At 42.0% G+C, this 18,276-nt stretch overlaps 2 protein-coding genes across 8 annotated transcripts; one reads left to right on the forward strand and one right to left on the reverse strand.

Moving 5' to 3' along the window:
- The first annotated feature begins 840 nt into the window (after positions 1-840).
- LOC109471860 (transcriptional repressor p66-alpha-like) lies at positions 841-12,893 on the forward strand. 5 transcript variants are annotated; one of them, XM_019771262.1, is made up of 8 exons: positions 841-1,192; positions 4,912-4,993; positions 5,143-5,229; positions 5,408-5,869; positions 6,250-7,315; positions 7,722-7,766; positions 8,714-8,902; positions 10,351-12,893. In XM_019771262.1, the coding sequence occupies exons 2-8, from the start codon at positions 4,965-4,967 to the stop codon at positions 10,570-10,572; spliced, it is 2,100 nt and encodes a 699-aa protein (XP_019626821.1). In that variant the 5' UTR covers positions 841-1,192; positions 4,912-4,964; the 3' UTR covers positions 10,573-12,893. The 5 variants fall into 5 exon arrangements, with proteins under 5 accessions (XP_019626821.1, XP_019626826.1, XP_019626825.1 ...); XM_019771267.1 differs by having other exon boundaries at positions 842-1,192; positions 8,714-8,854; XM_019771264.1 differs by having other exon boundaries at positions 857-972.
- On the reverse strand, positions 12,099-17,522 carry LOC109471862. 3 transcript variants are annotated; one of them, XM_019771270.1, is made up of 4 exons: positions 16,885-16,955; positions 15,351-15,465; positions 14,398-14,880; positions 12,099-13,561 (listed from the first exon to the last, which is right to left on the reverse strand). In XM_019771270.1, exons 2-4 carry the CDS (start codon positions 15,399-15,401, stop codon positions 13,361-13,363), a joined length of 735 nt encoding a protein of 244 aa, XP_019626829.1. In that variant the 5' UTR covers positions 15,402-15,465; positions 16,885-16,955; the 3' UTR covers positions 12,099-13,360. The 3 variants fall into 3 exon arrangements, with proteins under 3 accessions (XP_019626829.1, XP_019626827.1, XP_019626828.1); XM_019771268.1 differs by lacking the exon at positions 16,885-16,955 and adding an exon at positions 15,772-16,198; XM_019771269.1 differs by lacking the exon at positions 15,351-15,465 and having other exon boundaries at positions 16,885-17,522.
- Positions 17,523-18,276: the final 754 nt, after the last annotated feature.

The following is an 18,276-nucleotide window of genomic DNA, read 5'->3' on the forward strand; positions in this document are numbered from 1 at the left end:
CTTTGTACTTGATGAAACCTACTTGCTGAGACTAGCAAAAACGTCACACTGCAGAGAAGACAAAAACTTCATCTCACTGCGTGATAACAATTATCGTTGATGTGAACAAGGATTTTTCAAAGCTCAAAGTCATTGATGTGGACGGTTATCAAAGGCCATCAAAGTATGAAAACTTCAAACACCATTGCAAATTGTACATTAGAACAGAAAAAGAGTAAAAAGAAGCAACCTTTTGACGATCTTGTGCATTTCCAAAACTTTTTTTCAGCTGGTAACTGTTACTTCTTATAATCTCTCATAAGTGCAGAGAGCTGATTGAGCCTGAATGCGTAATTAATTGATAAACAGCTGTTCGTCACCTATCAGATGCAAAATAGACAGGTCATATATGATCTAAATACTTTTATTCTAAATTCTGCTCGGTACTTGGAAGCTAGAAATGTTCTGAAAATGACAGTTTTATGACTGATCGATTAATTACGATTGATCGATTGGTATTTGTTAGGTGGGGCGGATGGCCATAATTATGGTGAACACAAAGGCTCCCGTTTCCTCCACAACCTGGTCAACCAATCAGCTTGCGGTGTTCACAGGGTGATGATGTCACTGCTTCATTGAGTATGTAAAAACACACAACCTACCTTGACCTGTAAACAAACTTGTTTATTAGTGCCTCCTCAGCGGATTCGACCTATGATTGATCAGGTGTTGCCATGGAGATGCTGATGGGGGTCGAACCCAAGACCGATGCGATTGGTCGAACCCAAGTCACATGAGCGGGGTCACCAAATATGGGTGATACCCTGAAGGATATGTTTGTTTGTAAATTTCTTGTTGTCTTTAGCCCTGCAGTGCATACTGGGACACCCCTATCCCAGAAAACCACGCCAGTGCCAAGCTGAGGGTTCTTCCCCATTGTGAGAAGGGGTGAATGTCCACAGCCAAGCCCGACCAGCCGCCTTTGTCTTAGGTGTAAGAATAATATTCAATGTGCTTTGTCTTATCTTACCTGTGAGACTTTCGTCTGAGTCAAGTTAGGTAAGTTCGACAAGTTCTGAGAGGGAATATCGACATCGGAAAAAATCCGGAAGCCGCACGTCCCACGTTTGTGCGCTGACGAGGCGTCAGGTCTAGAGAGACACTCCGCGGATCGTGAGGGTCACGGCCGTCAGTCGGGCGGTCTCGTTTTTCGGTAAGTGTGCTTCTCTTTATGGCACCAAGTCCATACCTTGAACACTGTACCGGCGTTTTCAACCAAATGTCAACACGCCGGAGCACGAAATGCCGGTAGTTTCACGTGGGACTTGACAATTGAATCGGAATTGGCCCGCCATTTTGTCGGCTCGTACGGCGGACGAAGAAGGTTCGGAGCGAGAGACGACCGCAGGGTAGGGAGAATCTAGGTGTTTATCAGGTCCTTTCCACATGTGATGTCAACAGCTGGACACGTCTTTCTTCGGATCGGTTATTGCTCAACCATTGAAAAACACATCATTTAGAATTTTCTATCGTCCTCAGTGTCTTTACATTACACGATTTCATGAATATTTTGTGAAATTTTATTGCAGACCATCAACGGCTTAATGATTGCTGATCAAAAGTATGTTTCTCCCCAGAGTGAAAGAAGGTGGCTCAGTGACAGATGCTGAATGTGGGGAAAAATCCACATTTCCAATCTTGGCCCTTTTTCACCCCTAAGAGCTGGGCAGCCTCAGAATAGAATAGTAAGACTTGTTGAAGTGAGGGGAACTCAACTGACCTATACCAGATCAGCTGGTTTCCATGGATGCAGTGGTACTGTGATATGATGATCAAATTATGTCTGCAAGTTCAGTTCTCCAAGCACAAATAATATTTATCTGATGTATGATAAAGGACAAGACAAAACCAGTTTACCCCACAACTGCATAGATATTTTTGCATTAACAAAGTTTTAGAACCTCAACTTATGGTAGACCTTTTTTGCGCTTTTTTTATGTTGTGGCTTTCTACACACCACATGCATACGTGGAAATATTACTGGCACCGAGTGTCAGCTGTTTCTTACACTTAGAGTTTGTTTACTCTTGTTCTAAGGCTTTACAACACCCTTGCTGCAAAAAAATGGCTTGCTGGGGAAGTTAGGGTTTGCAAGTTTTTCGATGGGCAACCTTCGCCATTTCAGTGTCAGATAATCTTCAATAGTTAGTTATACTGTAACTGTACATAGCTGTCAGTCACTGAAAGGGTTCACACAGTTGGCTAATTTTCCCGCCTCAACAGCATAACAGTGGTCGTGTGTACAAGAATCTGTCACTAGTATCTACGGTACTCATGTTGGCATTGTTTGGAAGTGACTATCCATTGGTATTGGAACTGCATGAAGCATGATATTTCCGTGCTTCCAGTGACTTCTCAAGGTCAAGTGTATCTTACTAAGTTAGGATTTGACAACAGAAGAGTACCATGGACATGTAAGGAAGGTCACTTGAAGGACATGTTATAATATCCTGATCTTGACAATTCTGACCATCATACAAAGTGTTTGCAAATTTTAGGTCGACAATTTCACAATGCCCTTATTAAGGTTTAAGTTCTGATCTGAGTTTATGTATCCAACTACTGGTGATTGTAACAGTGAAAAGGCTGACCCACAGGACAGAATCAGTTGGAGAGCAGCAATCAGGCCAGGGCAACATTCCATCATGTCTAACCCTCGAGCAACGAGGACCACGAGACGTTAAATGAGTGAGTGAGTGTGTGAGTGAGTGACCTTGATGACATCCATTATTGCGTCAGAATTTATTAAAGGCTGTTATGATTAACACTAAGGATGATGCCATTGTATTACCATATTTACAAGGTCAATTGATGAAGTACCACATTCAGTAGCTCAGAAGTCCACCACGTTAGAAATAGTAGCTGGTTTCCACATTACTGGTAGCTGATTACTTAGCAAAACATGCTTTGAGATATTCTAGAAATGATAGGGTGTGGCTAGAAATATGTCTGTTTGCTTCAAATCAATATTTCTTTTCTTTGAAGTTGGTAGCCTACCTTTGATTTGTATATTGGGGGGAGCAGTCTGGTAACTAGTGCAAACTAACATAGTGTGTATTGTTATAACACAGGTCTCTCTCCACAATGCAGCACATGCAAAACAAACATGTAGTACATGTCATTGTGTATAAATATTATTTCTGATTTGTCTTTTTAGAAGAAAATGGTAAATATAGCTTCTTGGATAGATGGTCTTATTTTGTCAATTTTTAATTATGGTCATTTGATTTGCCTTATACAATTTACTGGCTTTTACAGTAAGAACCTATGGTGCATGAGAATTTTTTTTACTTTTAAAAAGTATATATATCAAAAGTACTGGAAAAGTGCCATTTCTTCACAGATGAACTATATATTTTTTGTGTGTGTATAAAATTTATTATCATTATTCTAAGGAGATGCATGACAGTTTTGTCAAATGAGGGGTTATCATGACACTATATATGATCTACGACTACATTCTGTGTCGTCTGCACAATCTTAGCTGTGGTCAGCTTTATTTCTTCATTAGCATACAGCAGTGATGAATGTGCCCTTGAATGGATGGCTGGTTGGTTGGTTGGTATAATGGTAATACACCGTATACGTAAGCTACAAATTGTTTCAGTACGCGATATTATGAGTAGGGTTGTCACAGACAATCATGTTTCCAGACATTCAGATTTCAGCCAGTTGTAGAAAATTTGGAATTGAGAATACAGATGTAATTAGATGATGCCAACACTTTCGGTTTTGCTGTCTTGTTATCAAAATTCCAATCAGCCCTTAGCCACTGACATAGGGAGGGTCAGATGGTGAAGATTTTGGAAATGGAAGACAGAATTTTAGCTGTAGAAGTTTTTGTGTTTGATGCCACCTCCAAAGTTGAAATCATACCTAAAATAGTAAAGTGTGCGCAGACACGCTATATGATAAACATGGCATCATTATTTCTTATGTGCACTTAACCGTGGGGTATAATTAACCTGAGCATAAATTGTAGCCACCTGCTCATTAGCAACTGATGCAGGCTTTGGTAATTAAAGATTGGTGATTACATTAGCTTTTACTGCTGAACACGGAATTCAATGATGCTAGACTGCTAATGGAAAGCATTCAGGTACAGTCACCTCTCCAGCATCCCCTTACCCATCCTTTACATGAGTAATAGTTCAGATATACATGTATTCTATACAGGTTTTTGAAAGTGTCACAAAATTGTGCTGCAATGTTTTGTAGGACATTTGGAGTTGATCTCATCGCTGACCAATCAGCTTTCTCCATCTGCCCACCAATCGCCAACAAGCTTTCTGTTGTCCCATGTGGGGTTTCCCAGTTTGTAGCCAAGGGCTTTGTTGTGGTAATAAGATCCGTCAAGTGGGCGGAGCTTCATGTGACCAGGAACTTCAGTCATGGTTGCCTAGCAACAAGGTCCGTGGAGACTACCTTACAAGTTGCCCCACTTGTACCCCTTTGTGGCCTTTCATCTGTTACCTGATGGATTTCATCCTGGGATATTTGTTTACTTCCCCAGCACTTCAAACTCATGTAGTCGTAAATAGTGGTGGTACATCTGAAGGATATACTGTGAAATCTGTTACAGCAACTTATTAGATTTATACACAAAAAAGTTTCATCACTACCGGTATGTTTGCAGTTGAAAATTTTTCAATTTTACTTTATACTGAAACATTGACAGCAGAAGTTTTGTCCCAAATTATCTGAGACGATCCTCAATATTGTTTTTTGTTCCTTAATTTTTCGATGTCAATTATCATCTACAGGAGGAAGCCTCAGTCCAGGGTCAATTAGAGAAATGGGAAGTATTTGGTCAGCTCAATATTTAGTTTGGTGTTTTATCAGTTCAATAAGAAAAGCCATTTTGTTCCCTAGGCTACAGGCAAATTGACAGAATCATCAGTGCTGTCAGGTGAACCAGGATAACAATGGATGCTTCTCCAAAGCCAACAGACAGGTAAGAAAATAGACTGTAGCATATGCTTAAGTTTTTAAACATGGTATTCAAAGTTGAAAATGTATGGGGGTGGGGGGCACATTTCACTGATTTATAGAATACTCCTGATCACCTGTTAATTATACTGAATTATTCTGGGTCCCTTTTAGTGAAGCAGTAGATGCAGAGGTTCCAGACAAGGCTGAAATGCAGGTAGAGCCTGAGAAGGCAGCAGAACCACCATCGCCATCTAAGAGGTAGGCATCATCATGCCAGTGAACTCTCTTTAAATAGTTCTTAAAGTGATATGAGAAAACTTTGTGCTCTGACATTTGTATGATTTAGTGTTCTTGTATGTTGTGATTCAATGCAAGTTGTTTTCCAAAAAAGGGAACAAACAAAAACATGTATATCTTTCACATTTTTATCCACCAGACCGTACGAAAAGGATGGATCAGACCAAGAGGAGGAGACAGCAGATGCTCAGGCAGCAAAGAAGCCAAAATTGGACACAGATGCAGACACAGAAGTAGACACCAAGGCTACATCTCCAGAACAGTCTGCTGAGGCAGACGCTGAACCGAAGGAGAGTGCAGACATCGAAACAGGCAGCAAGGCTGCGGAGGAAGGAACTGCTGAATCTGACAGCAAGGCTAGACCTTCTGAAAATAACACAGAAGATGAAGCCAGTCAGGACAGTATGCAGTCCATGTCCAGTAAAAGTTCTAAACAGAACCCAGACTCCACCACCAACGAGCAGGACATGGAGGTGTTGGACTTCTCCAGGTCAGCTCGAGACGCCAGTGAGAGTGAAAGTGACAGTGAGAGGAGATCAGGAACAAATGCTATTAAGAAGGAACGAGTTGACAACATGGATACATCAGAGGCTGTAAATGGGTAAGCTTGCATTCACCAGTTTAAGATACTAGTATTGGTTATAATGAACCCAAATATTTTCTCTTCAACTTTGGTTTATTGAATTGGCTGTATATACTGTTTAGATAGTCTAGATGCCAGTTAAACAATTCTTGTAAAAAAAATTAGGTTAAATTTCAATTTATTCAATTCAACAAAATCGTACAAAAGCAGGGATTGACTAAGGCACCCCTGAATTGTGCTTTGATTTTTACAAATGGTTGATTAAAAGTCAAGACAATATGAGCAGAACACACTGTATACAGATTATCACATTAATTATCTTGTCATACCCGGTAGTCCTGAATGGTGTGTGGTAGAGGCCAATTGAAAGTGCTGACTGTCTTCTGCTTTGTTTCTAGTGATGCCAGCAGAACAGAGCCCAGCAGCCGAGCGTCTTCTCCGGACTGCATCATCCTGTCAGATGACTCAGGTTCCAAGAGTCCCGTCACCAACGGACATGACGAGGACGCAGCCAGCAAGTCCGCCGGCAAGGGGGAGAAGAAGAACGGGCTGATGTCACCTGAGGATCACGACAAGGTCATTAAGAAACTGAAGGAGGAGCTGAAAAGTGAGGAAGCGAAGCTAATTCTCTTGAAAAAGATTCGACAGAGCCAGGTTCAAGTACAGAGAGAAAACACTGCCCCAGGTGGTAAAGTGCCAATCCCTCGGCAGCCCACAGCGAGCGGCCCGCCTCCGCTGGTCCGTGGGGGGCAGCAGCCCAACCAGAGGGGCCAGGTCGGCATGCCACAGCTCATGCGAGGACCCATGGTACAGCAGGCTCGACAGCAAGGTCCGCCACCGCTTATCATGGCACCGCGCGTGACAACGCCAAGCGGGATGAACGCCAACAACATGGTGGGGATGCGCGGCACCAACATCAACATCATCCCCCTGCAGATGATCCGCCCTGTCAATCAGGCAAATTCTGTCACCGTGACGACGTCCAACCTTTCTGGGTCGTACCAGCCCATTCAGGTACACCAGGTGGCGTCGCAGCACCCAGGGACCCCGCCCAGCCAACAGCAGCAGGCCAACGACCCTCAGACTGCGGCCAGCAGACAGGCAGCCGCCAAGCTCGCACTCCGCAAGCAGCTGGAGAAGACTCTACTGCAGATCCCTCCCCCCAAGCCTCCACCACCAGAACTCACATTCCTGCCCAGTGCTGCTAACAATGAGTTTATATGCCTGATCGGGCTGGAGGCAGTGGTGAACAATATTCTAGACATGCAGGACCCAAGCAGGAATGCAGCCCGGGCTCAGCCAGAGCCTCTGTCCTGCAAGCAGTGTAAAACAGACTTCTCTGCCATGTGGAAACAAGAGAAACCAGGAAGCCCCACGGTCATCTGTGAGCAGTGTGTAACAACCAACCAAAAGAAGGCACTAAAGGCAGAACATACCAACAGACTGAAAACAGCATTTGTTAAGGTAAGATACTTATAATGTACAAGTTCCAGGGAAGTAGTACATCAATGATTTTTTTTTAAATTGTAAAGATACTTTGAAAGCGTAACTGTGTGCAGCTTTTTGTTGATTTGTTTGCAAGCTTGGATGGGATCTGGTTTTGGCTGTGTTGTTGGCTGGGATTTGGATATCCATCACTTTTACAAAGAATTCTTTTTTTCACAGCTTATTGATTGTCTTAATGGTTATCAATAGCAAAGAGTTATTACCTCAATAATAATTTCAATGCTTGAGTGATTCAATACCAGAAAGTATCTCAGACTTCAGAGTGATAACTGGTAATAGAGGTAAACAAAAGCAACAGCAGATTTTTCTGTGAAGGTTCTGGGTTGTGAAGAAATCTATGTTGCTGCTGTTGTTCCCTGCCCAGGTTAGTTCAGTGATGGATCTCCAAACCAGTGCTGATCACTACCTGGTTTGTTGTCTTACTTCCTACTGTGTTTGAGTGGAAGTTTAGATTTCCCAGCACACCTTTTGTTTGCCCCTTAAGTATTCTACTGTTTGGGGATACACCTCAATATAAATGAAACTTGAAGCATGAAAATTCTAAAATCAGATAATTTCTGATTTAGAGAAAGCTAAAGATGAGATTCAGTGCATAGCTTTGGCTTTCAGTAGAGAATCAAAGTAGCTGTAGCACATATCTGCACTATTAGGAATTATTTACAAATGCATCAACTATAAATGCAACAAAATTCTGGGGACTGATTTGGTAATTTGTATCAACTGTCCACTGTCTCTTGGAAAAAAGGCGAGATTGGCAATGCTAATATAGGTTGAATGAAATGTTAATTCGAAACTAAATTCTATTCACATCAAGTGCAACCAGGCAACATTTGTTCTTGTAAAATGTCACCTCGTGTATGTGGGTACGATTAAGACATGTGAAGCAGTGTTTGTATAATTCTCACATACACTGGTTCCTGTTCAGTTTTTTTTTTATATTTTTTTATCAAAGATATGCAGTGGTTGCTTATGTAGTGATAGAGTCTAGACTCTTGTTTTGCTTCTCCTATCATTGTGCTTTCCTCTTTACTCAACAGCATATCAAGATCAGAAAGGCTTATCTAACAATCAATTATATTTAATCATAAGCCTTCGTGAGATAAATATGGGAACAATTGTTACAGTGTGATGTGTTTGTTCGCTGTTGACCTTGAAAACTCGTAACATGATTCCCTTTGATTTAACACAGTTGGTTCATACGAATGAAGAACAACTGCAGTAATTCACCTTCCCTAAACCTTCTCCTTGCTGCCTAGCCCCTTAACCAATACAAGTTTGGTACCAGCTTGCTCAGCGGGGAGAATGTTAACCAAACATGACTGTTGACAGTACCGTGTCCCTCCTCTACTTGTGCAGGCCCTGCAGCAGGAGCAGGAGATCGAGCAGCGCATGAACCAGACTCTGCCCACCTCCTCCTCCACTCCCTCATCCTCCTCCCCTGCCAACCTGACCACCACCCACCAGCACCAGCTGCAGCAGCTGCGCACCCACCAGCAGGTGAGGAGTCGGGGGCGGGGCAGGGGACGGGGCAGGGGCAGGGCTGGGGTAAGTTCCAATCTTCTCACCTCCAAGGTCAGCCAACTGCGATGGAGCAGCATGTACTGCAGGCTTCTGTGTGTGGCATTATGGGCAGGATGCTTTGTTTCATAAGATTTGTGTTGTATGCAGTCACTGCACCCAAAACAAAGTAACAAATGTCAACACATGGGAATGATCCAGTAGCCCTTGATTGAGTATAAAATAGCTTTTTCAAAACAGTGTTAAAAGAATAACTGTGGTGAGACAAACAGTATTTTCCTAGCCTGAGTGCCATTCTGCTTAGTTAACTGGAGCAAGAATGGGAGCTCCGGTAAACCAAATGGCACCCAGGCTATTGTATGTATGGAAAAAAGTGTTCCCAAGAACAGTAACAAACTCCCTGTAAATTCTTCCATTCTCAAAGATGTTTTCACAGTTGGCTATTCATGAACTATTGATGTTTTACTGAAAAAAAATCATTGGTCCAAGTTGACTGAGGCTACCAGTATAGATTTCTGTGAAATGCACACAAGGCAGGAAATATTTGCTGTACATCTTTAGTTGGTTCGTCTTGGGGAAATAATGACATTAGTAAATTGGCAAAAAGTATATTTCTTGGTACTTTTAAATGTTAGCAGTTAATGCATCCTGCACCTCTGTGATACCAAAGGGTGTTTTCAGGTAAATACAGGTATCAACTGTTTGATGTTTTAAATTCTGGTATGCACCTCACCATGTGTACGTGTATGTGTTTCCAAATTTTGAAAGAATAACACTTATTTGTGTCCCACCAGTTTTACAAAGTATAGTGGGACTTGTGTCATCAGCCCTGCGTATCCGTGGACCAGTTCTTGTGAACATTTCTGTTTCCTGTGGACCTCAGGCAAACTCGTGTCTCTGCTTTGTACTTTATATTAAAGCATCTTCCCATACCACATATATGTATCTATGCAATGTAAAGGGCACTAACGTAAAATATTAGCAGTGGTGCACAAACAACTTGTTTTCTTTTCAAAAGGTAAGGTCATAAATTTCTGTGCCCTTGCAATATTAAACTAACCATTTCAACCCTTACAAAGTATAGCAACATTTCAGCCCTTATAGAGCATAGCTACCCACTTCTTAACACTTCATTCCATGGGTAGAATGATACTTTCAGGTAAAGTGTTGCAGCCTTGCAACAAGGAATTATTCTATTGAAAGAATTGATGTAATAACTCTAGGGATTGTGTATTTTGTCATAGCTATGAAGTATCTGCTAATGCAAAGTAAAGGCAACAGAAATAAAGACCTGCTCTCTCCCTCCATTGCTTTAGGCTACCCTAACAAAAAGACACCACAGGGTAGCCCCTCTTCCCATTTTTTTGTCCCAACTGTTCAACATCCCCCTACCTGTAGTCTCAAACAGCCAATCCTTCAAGTTACAAACATAAGTAGATCCTATAGTGAAAAGTATCCTCTCTCTTTTCTCCCAGCTTCTCCAAGCCCATAGTCGCCAGTTCCACAGCCAGTCTCGCAGCAGCAACTCACACGTCTTCAGCCACTTTGGCCAGGCCTCCAACATGCAGCCGGGCATGTTTCCCTACCAGGTCGTGCAGAACAAGCCGTCCTCCGCCGCCGACCGCCACCGCGAGTACCTTCTAGACATGATCCCCTCCAGGTCTCTTCCACAGACAACAATATCATGGAAGCAATAGTCCTGCAGCTGCTAGATGTGAACCAGGGGTGGGGCTGGGTGGTCGTGACATGTACGCACAGATGGTCTAGTGTTTGCAATTTGGTCAAAGCCTTAGCCTGAAATGTAGCCTTGTTTAGCTCATGTCTACTCCAACAGTTACTACCCAACAGCAGACATAAGCTGGAGAAGGAGAGATCTCAGGCTAACAAACCTAGCAGTCAACTTTGATTATGATTATGCCAGTATGAGGCCTCCTGGCCTTAAAGAATGGGCAGAAGTAAATACTCACTAACTACAAAGATTATTGAAGTGTGGAACAGTCTTGGAAAAGTTCTGGATTGTGACATTCTTTTGTAATGGTTGGAGATACATGCATTCGTAAATATATATGTATACATATATATATATATATATATAAGCCCTGTGAATGTTGTTACTGACAGATATCTCTGACAAAAATCTTCCAGGTCCCTTGATGTGAAGAGTATATTCTGTGTTATTAAGCAACATCAGTGCACATGACAGGTGTGAACCAAGTGCTATACTGTGGTGCCATTCATGGATGTGAAATAGTGGGATGTGAAAAACAAAATGGCCAGCCATAACATAAACCACACAATTACATGGTACATTATTACATGAAAACTTTTCAAATTGATATAATGCACATACATCATGACAATGGCAAAAATAAAGGCATTACATTGCACAACAGAAAGGACCAACAACAAATTTCACAAAACTGTACGCACTGTGTGAATGTCAGGTACACTTGAACCTCATATACACCATACCTCAAGCTGTGGTCTTACTATAATACCAAGAATGTATCTACAACTGACAGTTACCACGGTGTCTTGGCTCAGTCAGTACAGCTGAAATATATACACCACCACTAACTTTGCTACCCTAACATTACCATGAAGTAGGTGCAAGTTATGCAATGACTGTCTCAATTTTGACCCCATGCTTGAGGTAAATTGGCATATTCATATACCGTAATGATTAGGAAATCACAGCAAAATCAGTGCATTTCCATGTCGCTATACATATCACACAAAGGCTTGCCTACAGCATGAATATAGTCAGTGCCATAAGTAGCATGGAATCACAAGTTTCTTCTGATACCATATGTCCAAACCACAGTACAAGGGACCCCTCTTAAGAAGTGGTGTATACATGTGTGCCCTCTCCCAGTTGGTTCATTGCTTGTACATGAGAAAAATTGTATTTGGTTTCTAAGAAAAACAAAACATGGTGTAAGTTATACTTGAGGAAAGCTAGCATTGGTTTATCAGCTAACACTGATCACTTGAATTTGGTAAGAGATTTGGAGTCTCCAAGAAATGGTGATGAGAAATATTTTCTTCACCACTTGCATTATGACAGGAGTAAGGCACCTTGATACAGAAGGAAGCATACTTTTTATAGCACATCTTAACATGAAACTTAACTTAACATCAATCAACCAATCAGTTTAGATGTAGGTCTTCCAAAGTGCAACTCTAGGAATACCACATAGGTATGGAAGTCCAACAGAAAGTGATCAGTGTTAGCTAGCTGCCAGTCTCATGCCACAATTTCTGGCTAATGATGTCCCGGGGGATTGACTAATGCTGCCAAAAAGAGCAGTAGATCAGATATCGCGATCTTTTCATTATTTGATACCAAAATTTCAGTGGATTTTCATATTGTTAAATCCAACATGTCACCATAATATCTCAAGACTGATACCTCATAGAGACTGCTTCATAACTACTACCACAATGTTCTATCATCCTTTGCTTCTTGTTCATTGACCTGGTACCATGTAGACATTGAGCAGTGCAGTATTGTATAACATAGTGTACTTATATAGGGGCAATGCTGGCACTACATGCAGTTCCTCTCATTGTGCCATTGAAGCTGATAGCTTTGAATAATTACCTGCAGAGCATGTACATAAAATGTGTTAAGAACTGCAGTTCAATTGTGAAGTGCAAGGAGGCGTCCATGTCCTTCCAGTATTCGATCTGTCACTACTGAAAAGACAATATTTTTATTTGTCCTCTATTTCATAACTTGTCATGTATGTACCCTTTATTTATGGTGAACTTAGTGATAAACATGCAAGAACGAACCAATGCCTTTTGTTTTGACACCATGTCAGTTACCATCTGTGCAAAAACTTCTGGTAATACAATGTGAATATTTATTGTCATGGTTTAGTTAATATGTTCAATTCCACTGATGATGTAAACTGAGAGTACAGTATGGAGAACCCGTGATGGGGAGACATCACAATGTGCTAATGATATTTTCAAAAATTGATGTTGACATGTAGCAAAAAATAAAAAGCCTGTGAACAGGAGTGTGGACATTTAGTACAGTCTTTATTCTGTAATATGTACTATTATGTAATATCTTCTTTACATCATAAAGGAATAACATCCTTCACGCATGATACTTCAAAACAAAGGAGGTGTTTTTTTTTATGTAAAGACACACAGATTTATACACTTAGTGGGTAACATAAGGTATGTAAATGCTACCACTCCGGTTTGGCAGACTCATTGCAATACCACACCAACATTTGTAGCTTTTAAAATACGTCCTAATGAATTATCTAAGGCGAAGATTAATATTAAGTTGTCTAATGCGGAGTAATAAACTCGTAGACAATATATAAAGCCTCTAAGGGAGTGTTGAACTCGCAATACATTAAGTCTCATGCGAAATGTTTCTCGTATACAGTACATGTACATAAAGTTTTACGTAGTGTTAACCTCTCACACAACAGATCATACAATGTGCGGGCACGGTACGTATCAACCTCCTAAGAAATTGAAGAAGTACAGCGGGAGAACCACAGCCATGACGAACAGCCCGAGAAGTATCAAAATGCCCAGCACGCACAGAAAGGCTCTCAGAACGTATCGTCTTTTCTTCTTCTCCAGAGTTTTCCAGATGAGAGTGTCGTACCCGTGCATGATGGCGTCAGTTGTATCGTACAGACGACTGGACGCTTTCTGAAAAGGTGAGGTATGATAATATAAGTGCGTCTGAGATATGGTGATAACTAATTGGACTGACCAGAAGCAAGGAGGTTAGATACAATGTACCTTGCCATAAATGATATGGTGAACATGCGCTTTTATTAGTCTGACGGTCACCACGTAACGCTTTTATCTAGCTGGAAATACTGTATACTAGTATAGCGAAGCCCCTGTCACATATTTACGAATTTGGTCTCCCGAACGCCCGCCAACCATGGTTAGTTGGCTGGCGAATTCGGCTTTCAAAATGTTTCAAACATTCGGGAGGCTAGGTGTGATCACAGTTGGCTGGTTTTCGACCGTAAGTCAGCAAAGCCCCAGCCAACCATCCGGGAGTAAGTCAACAGCGTTCGGGGCGTGTTGAGGGATCAAATTTGACTGCAATTTAACTCAAATTCGTTTTGAGTCATATACAGAAAGTAGGCGTGGCCTAAATCTGGTCAGAGGGCTGGCGTTCGGGAATGCATTCGTGGGAAGTTCGTGAATTTGACAGGGCCTTTATCAGAATACTATCGCATCGAGTACTTTATCAGAGTGCCCTGGTATCATTGACATGATTTACATGTTAAGCTCTTTCTCAACAAGTTTCCGGTCGATATCGAGCATGTAAACCTTTTGAAGCCCCCGTTTTGGGTCACTAGTTTATGTAGATGAAAGCTGTATCCGGAACGTTCTGTTCTACTAGAAAATGTTTAGAGTAACATGTTGACAAACTTTTCAAGAATATAAAAGTTTCCCTTTTCACTATAGCTAAAGAATGCTTATATTCTGAGATACATGTATTTATAAAGGATTTCGAAGCTGCTGACCTTTTCCTTGTTGTCATTTTTGTCCTGTGTGCGTGCATTGTTGGACTTCTGTAAGGAGGCGCTCTTGACAAGTTGCGGCAGAGGTGCCCATTTAACACATCCGTTAGCTTTCTGTTTTCCGGCAGGGCCGTTTGCTAAGATTCCATTTTTCCTGGGTCCGTTTTCAGATTTCCGAAGTGCGGCATCCAGCTGTACAAAAGCCGGCTTTTCTGAACCGTTTGGTACGATGACGTCCCCATTGGTCCCTATGTGATGTGACTCAGGGGAGTGGAACTCCGGCGCAGCCTCCTTTGTATGCAGTGACCTCAGGTGATGCACGTCCAGGTAGTTGTAGGTTCCGTAGTGCGTCCTGGCGGCGTTTGAATTGGCATTTTCTGAGTACAGTGGGTTGAACTTGATCCCGGCTTTGACCTGTTCGGGGGAGATGTGGTCCCCGAACACCGCCTGGATCACCACATCGCTCACCTCGTCCTCCTGTTGGGGCTGCGGATAAACAACAGTACTAGTGTTTTGACATGTAAATCGTCACATAACAAAACATGCCGGACACATACATACATATTTGTCCATAAAGGACTTGCCGCTTTGTATGCAATGAAAACTAGAAACGTTCTGTAACTGAGTGTCACCTAGGTGGCTACTATCTGTCATGTCTTGCATCCAAGAAATCGAATAATCTGCATGGTTAAGAGGCCATGGCAGGCATTTTAAAGCTCCTAGATTGCCGAAATGTGTATAGCTGGAAGGATTATTTACATGCACCGTTAGGTCACAATCAGAGACACAATTTATGATTGCCATGGTATAGCTCCAGTCATCGACAAAGGACATTTTCTACTACTAAGTTAGCCGCGGTAATGCCCGAAGAGGAGGGTCAGCAAAAACCAAATGCAAATTTGGATGCAAGTCGAGTACTGTAGAAATATTAATGTTAACATTATTACGACCCGAACCTGTGAGAAGCGACCGTCACTAGGGACAGCTTCTGCACGGAGCACTGGCATCGGTGGAAACCGCGCCTGAGTTGTGAATATCAGTCCACTGGCCCGATCAGCAAGAGTACAGAACCTATGGGTGTACATCCGATATACACGTGTGACTACACCAGCAAAGCTAGAAACCACAGTTCACTTCAATGTCAAGGTTACTTTCCAAATGTCCACAGAGACCACAGTCTGCACGAAACGTCACAAAGATTTGTCATATTTTTTTTCAAATTTGACGATATAAGTTTGAACTATGAAGACATGTTACACCAGGTCAGACAATCTCAAGAGACAAACATGATAACACTAGTTCTGATAATAGCTGATTCGTTTTACGACACCGATCAAACCGGTAACACTGTACTTTTACTCAGTCTTTAAGTCTTACCAATTTAGTCCTGCGTTAACGGTAATCTGTTGTGACGCCCGGTACGACTGACCTATAGCTAAGTGGTGGTAACAGGTGGCTGAACAGGTTGGAGAAAGATGGCGAACTTCGGTTAGCCAAGCTGGCACAGCAAGTGGACCTTCCAAACGAAGCGACAGCGCAGGAAACAACATATCCTAGTAACGCTATAGCTATGGCGCTACTGCTAACCAGCAACCAAATCCACTTGAAAATTGATATCAGACAAAGAGGGCATTATGACATACGTGACCAATGCGCCCCCATCTATTGAACTCGACTTCAGCCTGTGAAAGGTAGTTGCGACAACCCATTTACGAGTACATGTATGTAGGTACATGTATAACCTCAAACCGACAGAATACCTATTAATTATAAATACATTCTGACGCTAGATGTGAGCACTTTTTGCTTTTTTTCGGCGATATCATCCCAACACCCCAATTGTTTGTACGCTTTCGTCGATGCATGGTCCCCCACTAAAGGGGAGTGCACTGATTGGATTAAAGAAAACAAGTACCGTATCGGCTAGTACATAAGCACTCTTGACCTTAATCGTATCAAATATTTACGCTGACCTTTAAATACTTCAATCAATCAACAAATTTCCTTCATCGTGATAATTGGGCGTTTCCTTTTCATTTGCACAATTAAAAGAAAGTGTCTCTGTGCCTATGTCACTCGACCCACCTGCCTCTTTTGTTGTCAAAAAAAGTAGTACGTTTTCATCATGCGTACTCTATAATGTCTCTCATACCGGGTCACCAATAACGTTTTACGGGGAAAAGACTTCTTTCATGACTCTCGGATGACTGTAAACAGTCGACCTAACTTATAAAATGGTCGACAAAAAGGATTTTGCCTCACCTTCATGTTAATTTGGGCATGGTTTTATGACAATATGTGTAATCACCAGAAAAACATTCCATTTTTACAAAAACATTATCACAACCTGTACACACACAGCAGGTAAACAAGCTTGACTGCATTTAAAAGCTTTGTCGAATCGATTCCCTCTCAGTGGGTCCATTTTAACATACCATGATGCCCTCCGCTATATCGAACGACCTCGCTGAGCCTTGTTTTCCTACTTACCCGATTGTTGTTGTCGGTACAGATGACTGCCTTTTGTTGGTCGTTCTTTACTCTTGTTGTCTCCTTTTCTCCGATGCCAACAGTCCCCAATTTCTCCTGCCGATTATCGTCCGAAGCTGCCATTGTTTTCGGGCTGGCGACATTTTCGTCCGCCTCCATGTCCGGGTACAGGACGTACTCTAGTATGGTGCGGGCGGCCTTCTTACTCATGTTACCGCCCAGATCAAGTGGATCCTTAACACAAACTCCTGCACGCCAAGTGTGCTCAAATATATTCCACAGGACTCTCTGTCAACACCCAGAAATGTGGCCTAAATAAGCTGGTGTGTTTATGAGAGGCGCATCATGAAGTTTTAGATCTCTCTGTGCCCTGGCCTCCGTACATGTACAGTACATAAAATAGCACGGCCGGTTATCGAAACGACGACAAATCCCATATGTTCCCCCAACAGCTGTGAACATCCACGTTACACGGGCTCTGCCAATAAACACAAAGCCCTAACACAATAAATGCATAGGAGAAAGCTTTATACCTAACCGTAGGAGTTACTGAAACCCTTTCCACGCAGTTCTCTTTGATCAGTACTTCAGCGATCCTCAGATCCCATATGATCCGTTGATGGTGGTTGCCTTGACAATTTATCTTCACACACCTGTTGCCTTGATTCGGACGTAAGTGCAATCCATGGTAAGCCCAACAGGGGAATGGTGTCAGTTGTACATGTTCTGAAGTTGACCATAAAGCTGATGACCTTACGTTGAACGCTTCAACAGAGTATATGAAGATCTGTCAGTCCCCCAAAGCAAAATCGTACCTTGTGACGTTCTTCGGGCCTTCAGAACTGCCGACCGTTCATCGACCTTGTCGCTGGGCGCGCTTTTATATGTAAATTACACACACTTCAGTTTGACCACTAGTGCTCTTCAGTGCTTAGGATTGCATGCAAACAAGGCTTCTAAGCTTCAAAACAATCCTCCGCGCACGTTACAAGTGTTCCTATGTGGTTCACTGTTTGGAGGAAATGTAATTTTGGGAGCCCCCAAAAAAACTGAAGCGCAAGTCGATAGTTCTCAGGCCACCGGTACTACCCATTCGTTTCTGAATTATCATCATCATGCGATAGGATGAAAATGGAATTATAATACAAACCAAAAAATGAAATATAAGTCCAGTCACTACATGTAATGGAAATATGCCATGACTCACCAATCTTAATTTTTCTCAAAGCTGTTAAAACTTTTCAGTAATTTCAAGCACAGAAAAAAACCCGATACGCATACATGTTCTTTCCATGTAAGGAAAATTAAAGAAATATACAAAAACTTTGGACAAATTGAAAGTTAGTTTATAAGTTGAAAAGTATACTAGCTATGAAGACTTCAGCCATTCAC

This window comes from Branchiostoma belcheri, unplaced genomic scaffold, assembly GCF_001625305.1.
Source record: "Branchiostoma belcheri isolate BF01 breed outbred unplaced genomic scaffold, Haploidv18h27 scaffold26, whole genome shotgun sequence".
NCBI classification, from domain to species: Eukaryota; Metazoa; Chordata; class Leptocardii; order Amphioxiformes; family Branchiostomatidae; genus Branchiostoma; species Branchiostoma belcheri.